We start from the raw sequence: 24,048 nt of genomic DNA, 5'->3' as shown, positions 1-24,048 counted from the left end.
AAATCTAATCGGGTTAGTTTAAATAGCCAAAATGACTCTAACAAAGTCTTATGTTTAGAAATATGACCGAAGCGCAAACTTCGGAATGTGACAATTAAAGATGAAAGCTATCCTAATTCAGGATAGCTTAGATTTGGCACTGCAAGGAAATGAGAAGATGCCAGATAAAATGACGGACGAGGAGTTTGCCGTCATAGACAAAAAAGCAAAAACAGGTATTATTTTAAATCTTTCAAATGAGATTTTGCGTGAAGTTGCAGCAGAAAGCTCAACCAAAGGCATATGGGAAAAACTTAAAATCCTATATATGATAAAAATAGTAGAAAACAGGCTTTACCTAAAGCAAAAATTCTACACTTTTCGTATGGCTGAAGGTACCTCTATACTTACACATCTTGATACTTTTGATTCTCTTCTTATGGATTTAAGTAACATAGATGTTGAAATCAAAGATGAGGATCAAGTTGTGTTATTGCTTGTTTCCTTACCCCCAGTCGTTTAAACATATAAGGGATACTATGCTTTATGGAAAGGATAATATCTCTTATAAAGATATCAAATCTATTTTGAAATCAAAAGAACAAATAGATAGAGATATTAATGGGGAAACTAGTGGGAACCAAGGGGAAGGCTTATTCATAAGAGCCAATAAGAAAGATTTAAGTAGTGAGAAACCTAAATCAAGGTCTAAATCCAGATACAGAAATGTCATGTGCAAGTATTGTCATAAGAAATGTCACATTATTTCTGAATGCTTTAAATTTAAAAACAAAAAAAAGCATACAGAAAAGAAAAATGAGCATAAAATACTGACTTGCCGAAGTAAGTGTAGCTGCTGATGAGACTGAGGGAACTATGTTTTTAGCAACTAATAATAGTTTCAAATCTAACAATGAGTGAATTTTAGATTCTGGTTGTTCTTATCATATGTATCATAATCGGGATTTATTTATCACATATGAATCTATTGGAGGTGGAGTTGTCTTGATGGGCAACAATACCGCCTGCAAAGTTATTGAAAAAGGTACAGTCCGAATCAAAATGCACGATGGTGTGGTGAGAACTCTCACCGATGTTAGACATGTTTCTAACTTGAAGAAAAATCTCATCTCTTTGGGCACTCTAGAATTTCTTGGGTGCAAGTACACGGGTGAAGGTGGAGTTCTGAAAATTTCTCATGGTGCTCTTGTGATCATGAAAGCACGCAGATCTGGTATGTTGTATACTCTTTTGGGATCTACTGTTACAGGTGCTTCTGCAGTTTCAATATCAGATAAATCAGATTCTCACATCACCAAATTGTGGCATATGCGATTGGGGCATATAAGTGAAAAAGGTCTTTCCATCCTCAACAAAAGAAGTCTCTTATGTGGCCAAAGTACCGAAAATATGGAGTTTTATTAACATTGTGTGTTCGGGAAGCATAAAAGAGTCAGCTTCAAATCTCCAGCGATTCATAAAACAAAAGGTACTTTGGATTACATTCATTCAAATCGTTGGGGTCCTTCACGTACCTCATCAAAAGGTGGTGCCAGGTATATGTTAACTTTCATTGATGATTATTCAAGAAAAGTTTGGGTTTATTTCCTGAAAAATAAAAGTGATGTTTTCTTAAATTTCAAACAATGGAAAGTTTTGATTGAGAAGCAAACAGGAAAACAGGTTAAGCGGCTTAGAACAGAATAATGGCTTGGAATTTTGTAATGATAAATTCAATGAATTTTGCAAGAATGAAGGAATTGCTCGACATCATACTGTGAGAATGACACCTCAGCAAAATGGTGTGGCAGAAAGGATGAATAGAACTCTTTTGGAAAGGGCTCGTTGCATGATTTCAAATGCTGGGTTGACAAATGCATTTTGGGCAGAAGCTATCTCTATAGCTTGTTATATTGTCAACCGAGCTCCTTCTACACCTTTGAACTTTAAGACTCCAGAGAAAATGTGGTCAGGTACTCCTGCTAATTATTCTTATTTAAAGATATTTGGTTGCCCTGCATACATGCATGTAAATGATGAAAAATTAGAGCCAAGAGCTAAAAAGTGTATTTTCCTTGGGTATGCATCTGGATTGAAAGGATACCGACTATGGTATCTTGATCCCATGGCACCAAAATTTATAATTAGCAGAGATGTAACCTTTGATAAATCCTCTATGTTATATTCTAGAAAAGAATCTTCTAGTTCTTGTAATACAGATAAAGAAAAGAGTACACAGAAGCAGGTGGAGGTTGAGATTGTCATTCTTTCTGAGCCAAGCTCATCAACTTTGGAGCAAAATACAGTTGAAACTCCTGAAGTTGAGCCAGAAACTGAAATTCCTGAAGTTGAGACTCCTGAAGTTGAATAAGAAGAAGAGGAGTATTCTATATCCAAACATAGACCAAGAAGAGAAGGTAAACAACCATTAAGGTTTGGAGATTATGTTGCATTTGTTTTCTCAGTTGCATAGGAAACTAAAGAAATTGGGGAACCATCAAAATATTCAGAAGTAATTTCTGGTGCTAACTCAGCCAAATGGCTGATTGCAATGAATGAAGAAATTGAATCTCTCCACAAGAATGGTACTTGGTCTCTTGTGAAGCCGCTATCAGGAAAAAGAATTGTTGGTTGAAAATGGATCTTCAAGAAAAAGGATGGCATTCTAGGGGTTGAAGATGCGAGGTACAAGGCACGATTAGTTGCAAAGGGCTATAGTCAGGTACAAGGAGTTAATTTTAATGATATTTTCTCACCCGTTGTTAAACATAGCTCTATTCGTGTCTTGCTTGCCTTCGTTGCCATATATGATTTGGAATTAGAACAACTTGATTTTAAGACAACTTTCTTGCATGGCGAACTTGAGGAACAAATGTACATGCATCAACCCGAAGGATTTGAAATTGAAGAAAAAGAAGATCATGTTTGCTTGTTGAAGAAATCCTTGTACGGATTAAAGCAGTCTCCAAGACAATGGTATAAAAGTTTTGATTCCTTTATGTTGGGTCATGGTTATTCGAGGAGCACGTATGATAGTTGTGTTTACTTTCGGAAGTTAAATGATGGTTTATTTGTGTACCTATTATTATATGTTGATGACATGCTCATCGTTGCTAAGGATTTAACAGAAATTCACAATTTGAAAAGTCAGCTGAAAAGTGAATTTGAGATGAAAGATTTGGGAGCCGTTAAGAAAATCCTTGACATGGAGATCAAAAGAGATCGAAAAGCCAACAGGCTATTTCTGACCCAGAAGATGTACTTGGAGAAAGTCTTGGAGAGGTTTGGCATGAAAGATGCTAAACCAGTTAGTACCCCTCTTGCTGCTCATTTTAAGTTATCAGCTGCTCAGTCCCCGCAGTCAGAGGAAGAAGAGAGGTACATGATACAAGTTTCTTATTCCAGTGCAGTCGGTAGTATTATGTATGCAATGGTTTGTACACGTCCAGACATTTCAGAAGTAGTGAGTGTGGTAAGCCGATATATGGCTTGCCCCGGTAAAGCACATTGGCATGATCTGAAATGGATTCTCAGATACTTGCGAGGTACTTCAAACACATGTTTGGAGTTTGGGAGAAATACTAACACTTTGGTTGGTTTTGTAAACTCAGATTATGCAGGTGATCTTGACAAAAGAAGATCACTGACAGGATATGTATTTTGCATAGGTGGTTGCACTATTAGTTGGAAAGCTACATTACAATATGTAGTAGCTTTATCTACTACCGAAGAAGAATATATGGCAGTGACCGAAGCGATCAAACAAGCTTTATGATTGAAGGGTTTATTTGCGGAACTCAGTTCACACCAAGGTGGTATTACCATTTTCTGTGATAGCCAAAGTGCCATTCACTTGACTAAAGATCAAATGTATCATGAGAGGACAAAGCACATTGATATAAAGTATCATTTCATCCGAGAAACCATTGCTGAAAGAAAAGTCTCTATTCAGAAGATCAACACTAGAGACAATCCTGCTGACATGTTCACAAAACCTCTTCCAGTGTCCAAGTTCAAGCTTTGCCTGAACTTGATTGGCATTTATGAAGAATGATTTTGCCCATTGGATTTTTTACGGAAATGGTGGAGCAAATTTACTATATGTAAGCCGAAATTAGGCCAAGGTGGAGATTTGTAATATGGCCATTAATTTGGCTTCTTCTCAAGTTGGCCAAATTTTCATGACATTTGCCATGACATAATATCCACTATAACAAAATTTGTGGATCATGACATTTGTCATGACATAATATCCACTATTAGGCCAATGATTTCTTGCTATAAATAGAGGAGCTTCTCCCCATTTGTAAATGTACCAATTCAAGAGTTTTTTACTAGATCTTGCCTTTCTTTCTCCTCCTTTATTTCATTATAGAGTATTTTGTAAGAGAGTGAGTGTTGGGAAACACTTGTGTGAACCCTTTCTTTGGAGTGATCTTGTGAGGTTATTCTCTTGGGTTATTCGCTATATCAGGTCTGAAGGAACCTTAAAATTATCTCAAGAAAAGTACATACAGAAGGTACTAAGCAGGTTCAGTCTTCATGATGCAAAGACCATAAGCACTCCACTCGAAAGCCATCTTAATCTGTCGAAGGACCAATCTCCTAAGACAGATGAAGAAAGGAAGTACATGTCCAAAGTCCCATATGCTTCAGCAGTAGGAAGTTTGATGTATTATATGGTTTGCACTAGATCTGATATAGCCCATGCAGTTGGAGTTGTCAGTAGATACATGTCAAATCCAGGAAAGGAGCATTGGGAAGATGTAAAATGGACATTACGATATCTCAAAGGCACCTCAGGTATGACACTTTGTTTTAAAAGGAGCAATATTATCTTACAAGGTTTTGATGATGCAAATTTAGGCGGAGATCTGGATAGTCGAAAAAATACCACATGCTATGTATTCACCTTGGGTGGTACTGCTGTTAGCTGGATGTCTAGACTTCAGATAAGTGTTTCTCTATCTACCACTGAAGCAGAGTACATGGCAATCTCAGAAGCTGGAAAAGAGATGATTTGGCTCAAGAATTTTCTTAAAGAGCTAGGTAAAAAGCAGGACAATTGTGAGCTTTTCAGCGATATCCAGAGTGCAATTCATCTTGCCAAGAATCCAGTGTTTCATGCAAGATCGAAGCATATCCAGTTGAGGTATCATCATATCCGAGAGTTGATAGGTGAAGAAGCTCTTTCCCTGCAGAAGATACCAGGATCAAAGAACTCGTTAGACATGTTGACCAAAGTTGTCGGTGTTGACAAACTGAGGCTATGCACTGCCTCAGTTAGCCTTCAAGACTGATAGGGTGAAGGCGCCACCAGAGAATAACAAATCTTTATTTTAATTTCTTTCTTGATGTAACATAGGTTTGAGGGGGAGATTGATAGTAGCAAACCTATTGTTGTATGTGAAAGAAAGAAATGTAGACAAAACAAAAGAAAGTAAAATAAAAAAGAGATGAACTTATGATGTAAGCGCATACATCAGCATTCGTATGATGTAAGCGCTTACATCCTATGATGTAAGCGCTTACCTCGGCAGGACATTCAAATGCCTATAAAAGGGGTAATAATTTTCATTTGCAAATCATCCCTCAACTTGTTCTTTCTCTCTTCAATTAGTAAAGAGTTATTCTTTGTGTGGTCGTGGAGTAGGCAAAATTGCCGAACCACTTAAATTTTGTCTTATCTTGTCTTATGCAATTTATTGCTTTTCTCTTTTAAATATTTTTTCCTTCTATTAGCCTGACACGTTTCCCAAAAACAATACCAAGTTGTCTTCTCTGCTCTTCTTTTTTTTAAAGAATTTTCCTGTCAACTTGTAAATGCAACTCCACCAGCGACCAGATAAAATAGAACTTCCTGGTTGAGGATTTTGGCACATCACATAAATGCATGTAGGGTCGGCTCACCAAATGCCATTTTCCAGTTTTCCAGTCCTCAATAATGCAGCATCTTTGTTCGAAAAATATAATTTAAGTTGGAAAAACATTTGGAATTCATTTTCAAACTTGTTTAGTCCACAAGTTTACTCATTTCCACTCAATAACGTTTTAACATCATTTTTCAAATGTTTAGTCCATTAGTTGACTGACTTCTACTCAAAATGGAGATAGACTTGTGGCCACAACCTACAACCAGACAAAAATATCCCATCAGTGATTGACTGACTTCCACTCCGATATTGACACTCCAAAGACTAACAACAGTATGCTGGTATTCTGTGAATTTAATATCATTAAATATATCATCCAAGATCTTGCTTTGTTCATTTTTGTTTTAGGAAAAGGAGAAACCTGCTTGTTGTAGTTATGCTAAGAAGTTGCAATCTTCTCTTTGCTCTTGCAGTTTTCCTACTGCTTCATCACCATACTTCACTGGCTAAGTTTCCCAATATCAGCACTGATGAAGCAGCTCTTCTTGCCTTGAAATCTCACATTTCTGCTGATCCTAACAACATCTTAGCAACTAACTGGTCTTCTTTTAGCCCAGTTTGCAGCTGGATTGGAATCACTTGCAGCTCTCGCCACCATAGAATCGCAGCTTTGGACATTTCTAGCATGCAACTTCATGGTACCATTCCGCCACACCTTGGAAACCTCTCATTTCTCACTTCCCTCATCATCAGCAACAACACTTTCCATGGGGAGTTTCCAGAAGAATTGGCTCATTTGCAGAGGTTGAAAATGTTTCGTTGCTCAAAAAATAACTTCACTGGTGCTATTCCATCATTTTTAAGTTTGTTACCAAACCTTCGCTTTGTTTACCTATTCGGAAACCAGTTTTTCGGAGGAATCCCATCTTCCCTTTCCAATCTAACACAGCTGAAAGAGTTGAGTATGTCTGGAAATTATCTCAAAGGAGAGATCCCTCGAGAACTTGGTGATCTTCGTTATATGACTATCCTAGATCTGCAAGATAACCAACTTAGAGGCCCTATACCACCATCAATCTTTAACATTACAACAATGCAAATCATTGCTCTTTCCAGCAACAATCTTACTGGTAAGTTTCCAACAACTATATGTGACCATCTTCCAAACTTGGAAGGGCTTTACCTCTCAGACAATATCCTAGATGGCATTATTCCAGCAAACCTAAAGAAATGCATAAAGCTTCAAATCTTGTCATTGTCTAATAATGAGTTCACTGGAACTGTACCGAAAGAGTTAGGCAACATATCAGCTCTTACAGGATTAGCTCTTGGAGGACAGCACTTGGAAGGTAGTATGATATTTCCTTAGGATAAATCAGAAATCTTCTTCCTTTTTTCTCTCTCGCAGCCGAATGTACTAATATATATCCCCGACTTGACAGGAGAGATCCCTCAAGAACTTGGTGGTCTTCGTTACCTGACTTCGTTATACCTGCAAGAGAACCTGCTTACTGGCTCAATACCACCATCAATCTTTAACATTACGACAATGCAAAAGATTATTCTTAGAAGCAACAATCTTACTGGTAAACTTCCAACAACTATATGCGACCATCTTCCAGACTTGGAAGTGCTTGCCATCTCAAACAACCACCTAGATGGCGTTATTCCACCAAACTTAGAAAAATGCAGAAAGCTTGATATCTTGATGTTGTCTAAAAATAAGTTCATTGGAACTGTACCAATAGAGTTAGCCAACTTGACAGCTCTTACAGAATTATATCTTGGAGTACAGCAATTGGGAGGTAGTATGATATTTCCTTACAAGAAATTTGAAGTTTGCTTATTTTTTTCTCTTCCGTCAAATTGATACTCATATTTTCCCCACTTGATAGGAGAGATACCTGTGGAGCTAGGTAATCTTAAGAAACTACGAACACTGTCATTATACCAGAATGAGTTTACTGGTTCTATCCCTGCAAGCATTTTCAACATGTCAGCACTGCAGAACCTAGCACTTGAACAAAACAGGCTTTCAGGTACTCTACCATCAGATTTAGGCCGTGGAATGTCCAGCATAGAAAAGTTTAATTGTGCATATAATCATATGAGTGGTTTTATCCCTGCTTCTATCTCAAATTCTTCAAGACTTAGAGGTCTTGATCTCGGAATCAATAGTTTCACAGGCCCAATTCCTGAGTCACTTGGTAACTTAGAATACCTTGAGATGCTAAACTTGCAATGGAATGATTTTTCCAGTGATTCGGCAATGAGCTTCCTGACATCTTTAACAAACTGTAGGAAATTAAGGGTTCTCAGTTTTGCTGAGAATCCGTTAGATGGTGTTTTTCCTGCATCAGTTGGAAATTTTTCTGCTATGCAAATTTTTGAAGGACAGGGTTGTAAACTGAAGGGCATCATTCCTGAAGAAATTGGTAATCTTACTGGAATGACAAGGATGAGTCTGCAAAACAATGAGTTGGCTGGACATATTCCAAAATCTGTCCAAGACATGTTGAAACTTCAAGAACTTTACCTATATGGAAATAAGATAGACGGAACCATACCAAATGTTATCTGCAATTTAAAGAGTCTTGGTGCATTAGACTTGTCAGAAAATCATTTTTCTGGTTCAGTGCCAGCATGCCTAGGGACCGTTACCAGTTTGAGGAATCTTTATTTAGCTTACAACAGCCTGAATTCAGGATTACCTACAAGCTTGGGGAACCTTAAAGATTTGATAGAGTTCAATGTTTCATCCAATCTATTAAGTGGAAAAATTCCTCTAGAGATTGGAAATTTAAAGGCTGCAACACTCATTGATCTATCAAAAAATAATTTTTCTGGTAAGATTTCTAACACTTTAGGGGGTCTTGATAAATTGATTAAACTTTCTCTAGCACATAATATATTAAATGGGCCTATTCCGAATTCATTTGGCAAAATGTTGGCCTTGGAATTCTTGGATTTGTCTTTTAACAATCTTAGTGGTGAAATTCCAAAGTCACTAGAAGCTCTTATAAATCTCAAATATCTGAACATCTCATTCAATAAACTCAGTGGAGAGATTCCCACTGGAGGTCCTTTTGCAAATACCACAGGTCAATCTTTCTTGTCCAATGATGCTCTTTGTGGCGATTCTAAGTTTCAGGTGTCACCATGTGTCGTCAAATCTACTAAGAGGTCAAAGAGGAAAAAGGCAATCTTGGCTTTGTATGTCCTTTTGGGAGTGGGCCTGCTATTTCTTGCATTAGCCCTTGCATATATATTTTTAAGATTGCGAAAGAAAAAAAAGAATGCAGGTCAAGCAGATGTGTCTCTGGTAAAATGGCATGAAAGAATTTCCTATTATGAACTTGAACAAGCAACAGAAGGATTCAGTGAAAGCAACTTGCTTGGTAGTGGGAGTTTCAGCATGGTCTATAAAGGGATACTTAAGGATGGTACTCTCTTGGCAGCAAAGGTATTCAATGTTCAACTGGAGGGTGCATTCAAAAGTTTCGATACAGAATGTGAGATCCTAAGAAACCTCCGCCATCGAAATCTTACTAAAGTCATCACTAGTTGCTCCAACCTTGATTTCAGAGCATTAGTATTGGAATACATGTTGAATGGGACACTTGAAAAATGGCTATACTCTCATAACCTTTTCTTAGACATGTTGCAAAGATTAGATATAATGATAGATGTTGCATCTGCAATGGACTATCTCCACAGTGGCTATTCAACACCAGTGGTGCATTGTGACTTGAAGCCAAGCAATGTCTTGCTAGATCAAGATATGGTTGGCCATGTCAGTGATTTTGGCATTGCAAAATTGTTAGGTGCAGGAGACGCTTTTGTTCAAACTAGGACAATTGCATCCATTGGATACATTGCTCCAGGTATTATAACTTTTAAAGCTTCCTCATATCCTTAGAGTACCCAAAACATTAATTCCTTCCCTTGGATATAGATTGGTAAGCACAGTTTTAGAATAGTCCTAGATAGTAAGGAAACTCTTCTAATTATTTTCGACTATGATTGCAGAGTATGGGCAAGATGGAATAGTATCCTTGAGCTGCGATGTTTATAGTTTTGGCATCCTGATGATGGAGACGTTTACAAGAATGCGACCAAGTGATGAAAGATTTACTGGGGACCTGAGCATACGACATTGGGTTAGTGATTCTTTTCCAAGTGGAATTCATAAGGTGGTGGATGCTAATTTAGTGCAGCCAGGGGATGAAAAAACCAACACAAAGATGCAGTGTGTGTTATCTATCATGAAATTAGCTTTGAGCTGCACTGTAGTAACACCTGATGCAAGAATTAATATGGAAGATGCTCTTTCAACACTTAAAAAGATCAGGCTCCAGTTTGTCAGCAGTCGCCACTAGGTGAAATTAGGTCATCGGCTCAAGATTGATGCTTGATAAGTATTGTACTTCAGCTTGTATATGTTCTCTCTTTTGCATTCAGAACATCTCAAATTTCTTTCTTTCCAAATGACCCACCATATGACAGCTAGAATGGAGCTTCACATTTTCTTCCTACCTTTTCCAACTGCTAGAGTTTACATTAGTTATGAATAAACAACAATTAAAAATCATAAGTAATAAATAAAGAACATTCAAATTACTTTTTTATGAATAAATTCAAACAACTTTTTGCAACGTCTTTTCTTTGCCATCTTACTTTTTGTAAATATGTAAATAAACCAACCGATTGCGGTTGGAAAAGAAGTAAATTGGTCGCAAAAGTCAACGAATATTTCTCACAAAGATACCGACCACCGTCGGTCGGAAATAGTGGTCCCACAACATAAAAACAAAAATTCCGTCCGACATTCCGACCGATGTCGGACGGAATTGTTCAATCTTTGATCAAGACCTGGTCATACTTGCATATTATCTACCAAAATAAGTTTTAATTAAAAAATTTCAAGTATACCGACCGAAATCGGTCGGAAATTTGAAATTATTTTTTCCCGCCCATGGGCAATATATATATAAAATCTACCGATATATATATATATATATATATATATATACACACACACATACACACACACACACACATAATCTTGAATGTTTTATTCTTGATCACCTTATTAGTACTTTGCTCGGATACTTCATCAGTGGATAAATTAAAAATTCAATTATATTCGATTAAAACTTACTATAACACATTTTAAAACAAAGTGTATAGTTCTATAAGATGTAGTGCTATATTAATAATTAAGTTTTAGCAACAACAATATATGTATACTTATGTTAATATTGCATATGTTAATACTTAAGTGCGGTATGATCGTTATCATATGATGATCATCATGCCTGAGGGTAATGGGTAAGATTTATTTATTACTTATTTGTTTTTGCTGAATTATAATAGCTAGTTTTGTTTATTTAATGTAATTTCTATGTTTCACGTTCATACCTAATCATCGGACTACAAAGATAATCACTGAAGCTCTTGGCCGGTTGTATGATGCACCCTGTGCGACTTAGAGCGACTTTCCACCGGAGCTCGTGGAGCAAATTTTCAACCAATTTAAGGTTTTAATACAATTATTATCTATTTAAGTATTATATTAACAATATTTTCATCTAACGTTACACACTTCATTTGCAGACTAAGTGTGCCTCGGAGGACCGGCATAACAGTGCCATTGTTGTAAATTTTGAGTTCAAATGCCGTAAGAGACTATCTCATTCCTTCTATTCTGCTCGGAAGAAGAGCAAGAAGCCTTCATGGGTTCTACCGCACATATGGGAGGATCTGCTGAGGCAGTGGACCACTGAGAAGTTCAAGAAGAAGAGTGAACAGGGAAAGAAGGCTCGAGCATCTGAGAAGGGTGGCTCCTTGCACTGTGTGGGTGCAAGGAGCATGGGGACTGCGAGGAGACTACTGGTAATTCCTTAAAAAATATTTAATTATATATATCAAACTATATTTATATATTTTAATTTAGTTAACATGTTTTATTATATTTGTAGGGAAAAAATATGGGAGGAAGATGACTCATGATGAGTTCTTCATGGAAGCTCACATCCGGAAGAAGAAGGCACTGACAGATCCAACTAGATGGGTCGAGGACCGGGCGGAGACTACATATGTAAGTTTCATAACTACTATAACTTGAAATTAATATTTATAATATTATATAATTAATAATTTTCTATCTTCTAAATAAAGAGTCGCTACAAGATTAATGTGATGGAGTACACTCAGAGCTTGCCACCGAATGAGCAACGCGAGCGACCACCCGTTTCAGATGAAGAAGAGCAGAAGATATGGTTGGATGTTGTCGGTGGTCCTAAAAAGGGATAGCATACGGCCTTCCAGAGAGATCATTTTAGCGGTACAAGGCTGGATTGCAAGGTATATGGACTTCCACCCAAGGCGAGGCAATTGATAGGTCGACTATCTCGTCTATGGAGAAGAAGATCGCAAAGCTGACATTAGAGCTTGAAGAGACAAATGCCAGAGAACAAAAGAGAGAGAGACAATTTGATACCCTTCATGTTCAGCTAGAAAAGAGGGACCAACAATTTAATCTCCTTCAAGGTCAGCTGGCCAATCTTCTTGCTAGTGGTGCTTTCCCCATTCCCCGGTCTCGTGAGCCTTCCTCAGATGCTAATCCTTCTCGTCGTGATCCTTCGAACCATACCGACGATGAAGCTTCTAGTAGTGAAGATGGAGGTGATGCAATACAAAACACTCATTGAATGGTCTGTATTGCTAAACAAAGTATTGAACTTGTGAATATTTAGTTGGAATAGTTTTGAATAATGATTGTATTGTTGATATTATTTTTTTATTGAACATTTATATTGTTGTTGTGCTTGTTATTAGCATTGTTGTTGTGGTTGTTGTTATTAGCGTTGTTGTTGTAGTTGTTATTGTTATTAGCGTTGTTGTTGTGGTTGTTATTGTTATTAGCGTTATTATTGTGGTTGTTGTTATTAGAGTTGTTGTTGTGGTTGTTGTTGGTTAATTGTTGTTGTTGTTGGTTAATTGTGCTTGAATGACAGCAATGTAATGCTGTCATTATAGGATGGTTATTGGTTGTAATTGGCAGGTGGTGTAGCTAGCTTTAAAGCAGGCATATTCTGCCAGTTTTTTACCTAGAAAACCGACCGATTTCGGTCGGAATTCTCATATTAAAATTCAGAAATTCATAAATTTCGACCGACTTCGATTGGTAATTTCAATCTAAAATCTGCAGAAATTTGAAATTAACGACCAAGGTCGGTCGGAAATAACTTTTTTTATTTATTTATTTTTTAATTATTCCGACCGATTTCGGTCGGTCTGTTAAATTTTACAAAGAAATGCAAAATTATTATATATTTACATTACCGACCGGTCGCTATTGAAAAAAATAAATAAAAATCAATTTAACTATTACCGACCGATTTCGGTCGGTATATTTATTCTTCCAATAAAAGTTGTCGGTCAAAGTGGCCAACCAAAGGTTGAATTAACGACTGACTTCGGTCGGAAAATTGCGATCGTCTTCGATCGCAACACCTTAGTGACGACTATTGTTACGACGAATTAAAATCGGTCGGAAATCGATCGGTTTTCCTATATTTCCGACCGACTTCGGTCGGTTTTGTGGACAATTTTGGTCGAGTGAAACAAGAAATAAGAGATTTCCAAGGTGTGGAGGAATGGTACCGTAAAGTTGCATGCTATAAATGTCTAAAGCTGCGACTCTACAGGGGCGAGAGCTGCAAGTAATTCCAATCCAGCTGCAAACTGGGCTAGAAGAGACCAATTGGTTGCTAAGATATTGTTAGGATCAGAAGAAGAAATGTGAGATTTCAAGGCAAGAAGATCAGCTTCATCAGTGCTAATATTGGGAAATGTAATTGTAGCCAGCGAAGTATGGTGATGAAGTAGAATACAAACTGGAAGAGCAAAGAGAAGATTGCAACTTCTGCCCATAGCTACAGCTGCCAGGTTTTTCTTCTTCCTTCTTGAGCTAAAACAAGAATGGATGAGGCAAAGAAATGATGCTAGATATTGATCAATTTAGATCTATTTTATCTACTCTTCAGAAATAGTAAAAGCTTATTTCCTGGCTTACTCGCCCCTTCTGTTTAGTGCGAGAAATTAGGAATGGCAATGGGAAATCACAAAATCTTTAACAAGTTTAACAGCGCGTGGATGGGGCTGGGTGGCTTTGACATCAATTTTTTTTTAAAAGATCTCTGAATTTATAACCTAAATCATGCCGGCACTGTTAGTCTTGCAACTGTGTCCTCTGTGATATAAAATACCAATGATACAATTGAGGTTGTAGTGGGATAAATAAAATTTCTCCACCCTTGGTTAGAGGACTCGGGTTCGCAGTTTTTTAATGTTCGGCTAGTCAGTTTTTAAAAGAAAAAGAGAAACAAAAGGTGCCTATGTGTGCTGTTTGGTGGAAAAAAAACAAAAGTGACATTAAGAAGTGTTCAAAGAGATTCGAACCTCAGCCAAATATTCAGGAACATAGCTTAAGCTGGTTGCTTAGTTTGCCACTGGACCAACACAGATTTTGCTTATGGGTTCCAAACTAAAAATACTTATACATTTAATAAATTTATCAATACAAATACAAGGCTCGGGTAAAAGTTACTGGGTTCCCGAGAACCCACACTCGATACTATGGATCCGCCCCTGTGTATAGACCAAATCATGGGGCACGTGAACCCATAGTCTTTCCGCCAAACTAGGTATTTTATGCACGTATTTTCTAGAATTTATCTAATATTATATGTTGGTACCCATGCTTCAAAAAGATTAAATGCTGCACTTGGTTGTATATTGGGTTATTCATTGGAGTAACATGGATTGATTCCCACTTAATTCTTTTTTTCTACTTTTTTAGTGTGCACCCATGTTCAAGAAATCCTAAATCCACCCCTGGATATGGATAAAACTCTAGCAGGGAGGCTTCTCCATTTAATGGGCCTTATGCAGTACGGCGCGAATACCTGCTCCGCTTGCCATATACCCTACAAGAAATGCCAAATTAGCTGTGTCATATAAAGACGGCTGCAGCAAGTTGTTGTAGCTATACTAACGAAATCAGAAGACTTTTGTTGTGTGATATATAAATATAGTATATGGTGATAATGCTTTTTAAATGAATCATGCTTCTGTTTTATAGACTTCCTACATTTTTCTTTGGGGTAGTTGCCTGATTTGCTACCAATATAGTGTCGTCCATCTCTTGTTCTTTTTGGTTAAGAGTGTCACTTTTGAGTACTACAATTTTTATTAGAAAGTTGTCTAACTTTTTCCCCACCCCCCCAACCCAACCATTTATGGGCATTCTTTTCCTTTTAACTATTTCTGATTGAGGAGGACAGGGGGGACCCATTCAATATGACATCTGAACGGCTGCTAGCTGCACTATTGATTGTTGAAGTTCATTGCATTCTCGGAAGTGCAGTAAAGAGTTCTTTGCACTTTGCACTCTTATAGTCACTGCATTAAGCTCTGAAAACAACATTATATTCGCATAGACAATCATCAATACAGAGTTCACTTTAATCCAACATATGAAAAGGAACATTTTGCACCATTATAACTCTTTACCAAGTGTAGAAGCAGGCTTCAGCAAACTGGACTCTGTTCAAGTCCAAGAAAATTGATAGCACAAACAAGTGGATGATGAAGAAGAGAATGTCGATTGATATTACATGTAATTACATGAAAACTCAACTCAAAAGACTCGGAAAATTTATCAAAAGTATATATTTTACAACGGGAATGAAGAGCTGCAGAGCAGGGGAGAATGAAAACAAAACTATTGTACAGCGATTGCATGTTTACCTCTTTCTTACCTGATCCATGACAGATTTAAGTAATGGACTATAACTAGGAATTGCAATATTTGACCTGTCTATTGTTCATTGTCAATAACTCCCCTGGTTACCTCTTTCTTATCTGAGCCGTGAAGAATTTAGCCATTGGACTATAACTAAGAACAGCACTCTTTGACCCATCATTTAGATTTATCTACTAAATGCCTATCTCTTCTAAATGGTTGTTCAAGATTTGCTACTTTTACAGTCCCAGATCAATTCGACATGGCTTGGGAAAATAAAGTTGCTAGGAAAGAAATAACATTTGAACAGTTCCGCGTAGATCTTCGTGACTTTTGATGTTTCTAACATTTTTCTGAGAAACATGCTTTGAAAATTTATATGGTCAGTCAAAAATCAAGCACTTCTATCAACTTCTCAATTCAAAAACTTCTGACTTTATCTCCAGATATTTGTTTCATTTGTGTTCAGTGTGTATGCAACTCCAATATTTCTGATCTTTCAAGCTTTAAGGTTACAGCTTTTTCATATCCAGTGTGAAAGAAAGATTAATCAAATGGATGACAACCTCAGAAAGAAACTCAAAGTTGACTTAGCGTTCCTTCTTAAGATCTAGTGATGCAAAATCACCAGCAGACTTAATGTTCTTGTTCAGAAGAAAATTCCACTCGTTTCTGTAGCGAAGTAGGTGTGATGTTCAGGTTCTTAAGTTTCTATAACTTACTCCTAGAAAGCATGAATATCCAATGAGCAATGACTTCAAAACACATATTTGTGAAGAGAGTCTTCCAAAGTGTAATGGAGAAAGGCTGTATTCATCTTGCTGTTGTGCTTTTGCTGCTTCAGCAAATGAGTACTTGTTTATCGATCGCCAATATCACTACTGATCAAACAGCACTTCTTGCCTTGCGATCTCAATTTTCTTTATATAATTCTCACCACCTCTTAGCAAGAAACTGGTCCACTTTCACCCCTACTTGTAGTTGGATTGGAGTTACTTGTGGCTCTCGCCACCAAAGAGTCACTGCCTTAAATCTTTCTAGTATGAACCTTAAAGGAATGGTTCCACCACAGCTTGGAAATCTCTCGTTTCTCATTTCCCTCGATATCAGAAACAATAGCTTCTATGGGAGTTTGCCTGAGGAGTTCGCTCATTTGAGGAGATTGAAAATGATCCATGTCATGAATAACAACTTTACCGGTGCAATCCCATCTTTTTTCGGCTTGTTACCAAACATTCATTCCTTGTACCTTTCGTTTAACCAATTTTCAGGTAATATCCCTCCATCCCTTTTTAATATAACAAAACTAAGGGATTTAAGACTACGAGGGAATTTACTTGGTGGAGAAATTCCTCAAGAAATCAGTAGACTTTGTTGCCTGACTTCCATAGACCTGCAAGATAATAAGCTTATAGGTTCTATACCACCAACTATGTTTAACCAGTCATCACTCAAACAGATTGGTCTAACAAAGAACAATCTTTATGGGAAACTTCCTGGAAATATATGTGACAATCTTCCAAATTTAGAGGAACTTAAGCTTTCAAGCAATCGCCTTGGTGGCTTGATTCCTCCAAATTTGCAGAACTGCTCAAAACTTCAAATACTATCATTGTCTCTAAATGATTTCACTGGAACCATACCAGCAGAGATCGGAAACTTAACGATGCTGACAACACTGCTACTTGGAGATACCTACGTGAAAGGTATTGTTTTCTTATGTTTCATCTCCCTATATATGCAAGTGCTTCAAGCATATGTTTTTCCTCAAAGCATCTGAAATTGGATTCAGATTTTTAGTCACTTGTGTGTTATTAAATTTCTTAATTTGGCAGGTGAAATACCAATGGAGCTTGGATACCTGCAAGAACTCCAAATATTTGGATTGTATCAGAATAGGCTGAGTGGTTCAATTCCAGCAAGTATTTTCAACATTTCAACCCTCCAAATCTTGACCTTTGTGGATTGTCAGCTTTCAGGGAGCCTACCATCAAATGTAGGCCAAGGGACACCAAATCTCAAAGAAATTTATTTGGGAATGAATAATCTCAGTGGAGTCTTCCCTTCTTCTATTTTGAATGCTTCAAGACTCACTGCTCTAGACCTTTCTTATAACATCTTCTCAGGTTCCATTCCTGATTCCCTTGGTAATATCAAATTCCTTGAACTTCTACAATTAGGCCATAACTTGTTTATCAACCCGAATCCCTCTTCAGAATTAACCTTCCTGACTTCATTGACAAGATGTCGAAATCTAGGAGAACTGGTCATTGGACAAAATCCTTTGGATGGCATTCTTCCGGCTTCTGTTGGTAATTTCTCGAGCTCTCTCAAAAAATTTTCTGCGTACAGATGCAAACTCAAAGGCATTATACCAGAAGAAATTGGAAACCTAACAAATGTATTAATGATATCACTATTTGGAAATGACTTAACAGGATTCATTCCAAAATCTATTGGAGGTATGCAGAAGCTTCAAAGATTTTTAATACAAAGTAACATGATAAGCGGGACCATACCAGATGAAATTTGCTACTTACAAAATATAGGAGACCTGAGTTTAAGGCAAAATAAAATGTCAGGTCCGTTGCCATCGTGTTTTGGGAATCTTACTGCTTTAAGAAATCTTTATCTAGCTTCCAATAGATTGAACTCCAATTTACCTGAGAGCTTGTGGAGCCTTCAAGATCTGTCACAACTTTATGCAGCATCAAATTCATTTTCTGGTGTTCTGTCTCCCCTAATTGGAAATCTAAAGGCTGTCACAAACATTGAATTGTCATACAATGACTTTTCAGGCATGATTCCTAGCACGATAGGAGGTCTACAAAATTTGATTAATTGTTCTCTATCATACAACAGGTTAGATGGCCCCATTCCAGATTCTTTTGGGAAAATGTTAAGCTTGGAATTGTTGGATTTAAGTTATAACAATCTAACTGGTGAAATACCAAAGTCCTTAGAAGCTCTTGTGTACCTCAGATACCTTAATGTTTCCTTCAATAAACTCAGTGGAGAAATTCCATCTGGGGGTCCTTTCGCAAACTTCACCAATCAGTCATTTGTGTCTAATCATGCATTATGTGGTGCTTCAAGGCTCCAAGTGCTGCCATGCCAAGCCAATTCTCCTCGGAGGACAAGGAGAAAACGAGTGTTTTTCTCGATCCTGTATAGTCTTTTGGGAATAACATCAGTATTTGTTGCATTAGCCCTTGGATTTCTGATTTTAAGAAGAAGAAGAAATAGAAATGAGCCGTCAGGATTAACTGATCAGGTATCATCCATGAGGGCCTACGAAAGAGTTTCATATTATGAACTTCAACAAGCAACAGATGGATTCAGCGCGGACAATTTGCTTGGTACTGGGAGTTTTAGCAAGGTGTACAAAGGAGTAAAGGATGGGATGACATTCGCAGTAAAGGTATTCAAACTGGAACTTGAAGGCGCATTCAAGAGCTTTGACACAGAATGTGAGATCTTACGCAACCTTCGCCATAGGAACCTGACCAAAGTCATAACTTCTTGTTCCAACTCTAAGTTCAAGGCCTTAATATTAGAGTACATGCCAAATGGCACCCTAGACAAATGGTTACACTCTCATGACTTATTCTTAGACATGTTGCATAGGTTGGACATAATGGTAGATGTAGCATCTGCCTTGGACTATCTCCATAACGGTTATTCAGAGCCAGTGGTGCATTGCGATTTGAAGCCTAGCAACATTTTGCTAGATCAAAACATGGTTGGACATTTAAGTGATTTTGGGATTGCGAAATTGTTAGGTGCAGAGGATAGTTTTAGACAAACTAACACTATTGGGACCATTGGATACATTGCGCCAGGTACCTAAATTTCTCCTATTGCCTTTATCTTTCTCACATCATCATTTATCTGTCGAACTATTATGAAATACTTTGAACTGATGATTTCTCACTTGTCGTTGCAGAGTATGGACAAGATGGACTTGTATCAACAAGTTGTGACGTCTACAGTTTTGGTATCGTGATGATGGAAACATTCACAAGGAGGAGGCCTAGTGATGAAATGTTTACTGGAGATTTGAGCCTAAAACAATGGGTAAACGACTCGCTTCCTTCTGGAGTTACACAACTAGTGGATGCAGATTTGATGAGACCAAAGGAAGAACCTCTAAATGCAGAGATGCAATGCTTGGTTTCTGTCATGGAATTGGCTTTAAGCTGCACTTCAGTGTCACCAGATGCAAGAATCAAAGTGAAAGAAGCTCTTTTGGCACTCAAGAAGATAAGAATTCAATTGGTCACCAAGCTGAACATTGAAGTAAGGCTGAATCCAGAAAGTTCACTCCAATAGAATTTGGAGAAGGCTTGTTATAATAAGAGTAGAATAAAGATAACAGGAAGCAACCTTTTGTTTCTGTCTGTAGGCCAATCTTATTTATTTGTTAGCAAGTCACCTTTATACTACCACCATGTGAATTGATTAGCATTATTTAATAATTTGAAAGCAGGACTAAAGAAAGTTATGGTGAATGAAGTATGCAGAATGCACATTTGGAAACAAAAAAATGACTCTAGTAATTAGCAGAACAGTTGGGGAAAAGAAAGAAATTACATAAAGCAAAAATACTTTAAAGGGGAATAATTTAGCTTGAAAACAACTCTGTACAAGAAGAACATCCTTTTAGCTAGTCAATCATGACTGACCTAATCCATGGCATTAGGACCAAAGCATCTCCTCCTAAGAGGGTTCCAAACCCACTGAACAAGAAATTTTCTCCCTTTAACTCCATGCAAATTGAAACCATTGCCCCATGAATCCTTATACACTTGCCCAACAAATCCACCACCAGCACCAGTCCCATAAACACCTAAGCACAAATCAGCAATCTCAGTAGGTGCAATAGGATCATCCCCAGCATACCAAGCATTCACAAGAGGGTTACTTGAGACCTCAGCAAGCTCATGAGCTATCACACTGATCATTCCATCGACCCCCGGATCGCCATTTGGTGCCCCCATTAAGCTGTTTCCTCCATTTATTGTGCTTGGTGGTGGTTTCCCTGAATTCTTAGGCCAAGCAAAAGGATAAGCACAGAAACCAGGGCATTGTTTCCCACTATAACCTACCCAAGCATAAGGCACTGTCACTCCAAGAATTGATGGGAATGTGAGATAATGAAAACCACATACAGCTCTACAAAATTCTTGAACTTGAACATCATAAGATGTTAACACTAGGTAAACTCCATTCCTATAATTCAAAGGTAAAGATTTTGGGTATGATCTGACTGCATTTTTAATCACATATTGCATAGATAATCTGCTAAGGTACTTTCCTTGTGAATACTTGAAGTCAAAGAATTCACCAGAAAGTGAAATGGTTGAGATGTTTTGGCCAGTTTGATCTGTGTAAAGTCGAACGGTTCGCCACCAATCAGCAACAGAAGGGTGAGGTGCATAAGAAGAAGAAGAAAATGAGTTGAGAAAGTCTCTAATGGTGGCTTGATGAGAAGGGTTCCATTGACCATACCATATTACATAAAGTTTAATAGGAGAAGAAAGAACAGGGCCCATATGGTATTCAAGATTAACAAGATCAGAAGATCCTTCATAGTTCTTATTTTCATTGTATGGAATCCAAGAAAAAGAAACAAGTGAGAAGCAAGAAGAAGATAGCAGCAACAAGAATTGGAGATAATGAAAAAAGTGAAACTTACTGTCCATTTCTCTAAGCTCTGTCAGTATGGAGATAAAGGGTTGCTTTTAAAAGGAGATTTCTTGGGATTTATATAGAGGGAATATTGATGAACTTATGGAGAGATTGGTAGATAGATTGGATTCTTCAAATTACTTTTATATTCTTTCTTTGGAGGGAGACAATGGAATTTGTTGTATCATAATATCATTTTTTACTTTGTTTCAATTATGGCCATGCATGTTACTAACTTACTACCTCTTTTTCTTTATTCCATCTAATGCCTAAAGAAATGGTAGTTGTCCCTGTATGTCTAACCAACCTTCTACAGTAATACATTTTGCACCAGCATTTATACCAATTCTGGTAAACATTGGGATCTGCAATGAAACATTTATTTACATTTGTTAAATATATACATATCCATTGATTGTATACAAATCTCACAGGGTTTTACCAGGGTTCCAGACTAATCCTTTCTTAAAGTATTGGACTGAATCCTCATAGTTTTTCACATAATATTAGGACTAACTGTAAGCTCGTTTTAAATATAGTTTTTTTTATCTAATTCTATCGCTCTGTATTTCTCACTCAAATCAATCGGTCAAGTTACTAATCTTAATTCAGGCACTCTTATTTAGTTATTATGTTGAGCCAACTCTCCCTCCCCTTTCACCCCTCTTGACTTACCAATTTCTACAATAAAATTATCTACTTTATGCGGGGGTGGACCTATGTACAAAGAAGAGGGGTCACCGGACCCGTTAACCTCGACAAAAAATTCTCTCTCTCTATATATATATGGATATTTTGTTTGGAACCCTTAAAATCAAAAGTCCGATAGGGTACTGATTGAGCAGTCCGCTTATATGTTCCTCTCCCTTGAAATCTTGGATTCGCCTTTGATTTTACACACGGCTTGCAAAGAAAAGGTAACCAGGCCAGAATCAAAATCTTTCTCGTTAAGGATTATTCTCTATAGAAACAAATTCACTTATTAATCAGATGGCTTTACCAATGGTAAAGCCATAAAAGGTGGTAGCATAAACCAAAAGTTGAGTCAAAATCATAAGTGTGAAACGAAATGATGGATGTGTCACTGTGTTAAAGCAAGCATGTGATAGTGATACCCTTTCTTCTCATTTTGCCTTGTTTGTAGGGTAGTCATTATTCCTTTGTCAATATCTTTGACAATTTGTTTCCCCCATCCTAGGAGAAATGTCATATTCACACTTTATAAATGGTGGAGTAACATGCATTGACATCTATCTATCCCCCATTTTTCGACTTTAAACTGAGGCAATTGTCAAAGGGTATAAAAGAATAAATTTTCCATTTTTCACTTTCACCTACTATTTCCTGATTTTGCCCAATCTATCTATCATTAATTGAAGAAAAAGTGGAATTTTTCTCTTTGGAGAACAATCATAACCTTCACTTGTTTATTGCATAAAAGCTCTTTAAACTCTAAACTTATTATATTACGAGATTAATTGCAAAGCATATTAATTAGAACTTAGAAGCATATGTACATACTGATTGGAGAATTTGACAACTCTTGTTCTGTCATAAATTTAATTGGTTGATTACTTGTGACTTCTAAGGTTAAGAGATCATTTAAGGAAATATATATTATAACTTAACCATATATTAAGTTTACTTACAGAGCTTAGATATATTATAACTTAACAATATATAATGTTCAAAGTAGATAGGAAGAAGTTCTGTGACATAACTAACTTATTAATTTAATAAGAACATGCATGCATTAAACAAGTTCAGCGAAAAATGGACCTAAGTGTAATTAAAGAAATCAGGGAAAACTACACAGTATAGCCACTTCTAAAAATAATAGTAGACAAAAATGTATAATTTATATATATATATATATATATATATATATATATATATATATATATATATATATATATATATATATTCTATTTTGAAGGTATTCCACGTAAATCATATAAAAACTATATGTCAAAAGAATGAATTTATACTTATCTAACATTAACAAAAATAGAAAATATGAGATATAATTCCTTTAAGTTATATCAAACTTTTGTAACTAATGTCATGAATGTGTATTTTTGTAATTTTTACGGATGTGCTCTTTTAACTATATTAATATTGGCAAATTTTATAATTAACTTCAAAGAGTTCAATCAAAGTTTAAATTTTATCTTCATCGAATATTAATATTGCTAATCAACATTTCACTTAGGTTTCATACTTTATAATAGTATACATGTGCCTTAATAATTCGTTATATGCGACCAACATAATAAGCTACTTATATATGTAACGACCCGACCGGTCGTTTTGGACATTTATGCCTCTTTCTACTATTTGAAATCTTGAATACCTTCATACGATATTTTATGACTTGTGTGAATTGTCGGTTTTGGTTTTAAGGTATTTCAGAGTTAGTTTGGAAGAATGAAATCCAAGGCTTTAAAGCTTAGGTTAAAATAGTGACCGGATGTCGACTTATGTGTAAACGACCCCGAAATAGAGTTTTGATGATTTCAATAGCTCCGTATGGTATTTTGAACTTAGGAGCGTGTTCGAAAAATTATTTGTAAGCCCGTAGCTAAACTAGGCTTGAAATGGCTAAAATAAAATTTTAAGTTTAGAAGTTTGATCGGGGAGTTGACTTTTTGATATCGGGGTCGGAATCCGATTCTGAAAATTGGAATAGCTTCG

At 36.7% G+C, this 24,048-nt stretch overlaps 3 protein-coding genes and 1 pseudogene across 5 annotated transcripts; 2 read left to right on the top strand and 2 right to left on the bottom strand.

Moving 5' to 3' along the window:
* Positions 1 to 15,049, bottom strand: part of LOC107804463 (uncharacterized) — a 52,241-nt pseudogene extending 37,192 nt beyond the window's left edge.
* On the top strand, positions 5,593 to 10,340 carry LOC107781359 (uncharacterized). Of its 2 annotated transcripts, XM_075235122.1 has the most exons (5): positions 5,593 to 6,193; positions 6,326 to 7,201; positions 7,295 to 7,657; positions 7,748 to 9,736; positions 9,882 to 10,340. In XM_075235122.1, the coding sequence occupies exons 2-5, from the start codon at positions 6,538 to 6,540 to the stop codon at positions 10,229 to 10,231; spliced, it is 3,366 nt and encodes a 1,121-aa protein (XP_075091223.1). In that variant the 5' UTR covers positions 5,593 to 6,193; positions 6,326 to 6,537; the 3' UTR covers positions 10,232 to 10,340. The 2 variants fall into 2 exon arrangements, with proteins under 2 accessions (XP_075091223.1, XP_016457538.1); XM_016602052.2 differs by lacking the exon at positions 5,593 to 6,193 and having other exon boundaries at positions 6,217 to 7,201.
* A 159-nt stretch (positions 15,050 to 15,208) lies between the features above and the next one.
* On the top strand, positions 15,209 to 20,342 carry LOC107781357 (uncharacterized). Of its 2 annotated transcripts, XM_016602049.2 has the most exons (4): positions 15,209 to 17,369; positions 17,499 to 17,975; positions 18,102 to 19,505; positions 19,610 to 20,342. In XM_016602049.2, exons 1-4 carry the CDS (start codon positions 16,415 to 16,417, stop codon positions 19,993 to 19,995), a joined length of 3,222 nt encoding a protein of 1,073 aa, XP_016457535.2. In that variant the 5' UTR covers positions 15,209 to 16,414; the 3' UTR covers positions 19,996 to 20,342. The 2 variants fall into 2 exon arrangements, with proteins under 2 accessions (XP_016457535.2, XP_016457534.2); XM_016602048.2 differs by having other exon boundaries at positions 15,251 to 17,369; positions 17,499 to 19,505.
* On the bottom strand, positions 18,045 to 21,592 carry LOC107781358 (protein EXORDIUM-like 7). The gene is made up of 2 exons (XM_075235123.1): positions 20,349 to 21,592; positions 18,045 to 18,838 (listed from the first exon to the last, which is right to left on the bottom strand). Exon 1 carries the CDS (start codon positions 21,366 to 21,368, stop codon positions 20,349 to 20,351), a length of 1,020 nt encoding a protein of 339 aa, XP_075091224.1. The 5' UTR covers positions 21,369 to 21,592; the 3' UTR covers positions 18,045 to 18,838.
* Positions 21,593 to 24,048: the final 2,456 nt, after the last annotated feature.

Source organism: Nicotiana tabacum, chromosome 17, assembly GCF_000715075.1.
Source record: "Nicotiana tabacum cultivar K326 chromosome 17, ASM71507v2, whole genome shotgun sequence".
NCBI lineage: Eukaryota > Viridiplantae > Streptophyta > Magnoliopsida > Solanales > Solanaceae > Nicotiana > Nicotiana tabacum.
The sequence above is the reverse complement of the archived record's forward strand: the minus strand, read 5'-3'. Positions and strand labels throughout refer to the sequence as shown.

Coding starts and splice junctions, on each gene's coding strand:
- LOC107781359 (XM_016602052.2), top strand. CDS start 6,289: ATGCTAAGAAGTTGCAATCTTCTCTTTGCTCTTGCAGTTTTCCTACTG. Junction 7,658..7,747: donor TGGAGTACAGCAATTGGGAG/GTAGTATGATAT, acceptor CCCACTTGATAG/GAGAGATACCTGTGGAGCTA. Junction 9,737..9,881: donor CATTGGATACATTGCTCCAG/GTATTATAACTT, acceptor CTATGATTGCAG/AGTATGGGCAAGATGGAATA.
- LOC107781357 (XM_016602048.2), top strand. CDS start 16,415: ATGACTTCAAAACACATATTTGTGAAGAGAGTCTTCCAAAGTGTAATG. Junction 17,370..17,498: donor TGGAGATACCTACGTGAAAG/GTATTGTTTTCT, acceptor TTAATTTGGCAG/GTGAAATACCAATGGAGCTT. Junction 19,506..19,609: donor CATTGGATACATTGCGCCAG/GTACCTAAATTT, acceptor TTGTCGTTGCAG/AGTATGGACAAGATGGACTT.
- LOC107781358 (XM_075235123.1), bottom strand. CDS start 21,368: ATGGACAGTAAGTTTCACTTTTTTCATTATCTCCAATTCTTGTTGCTG.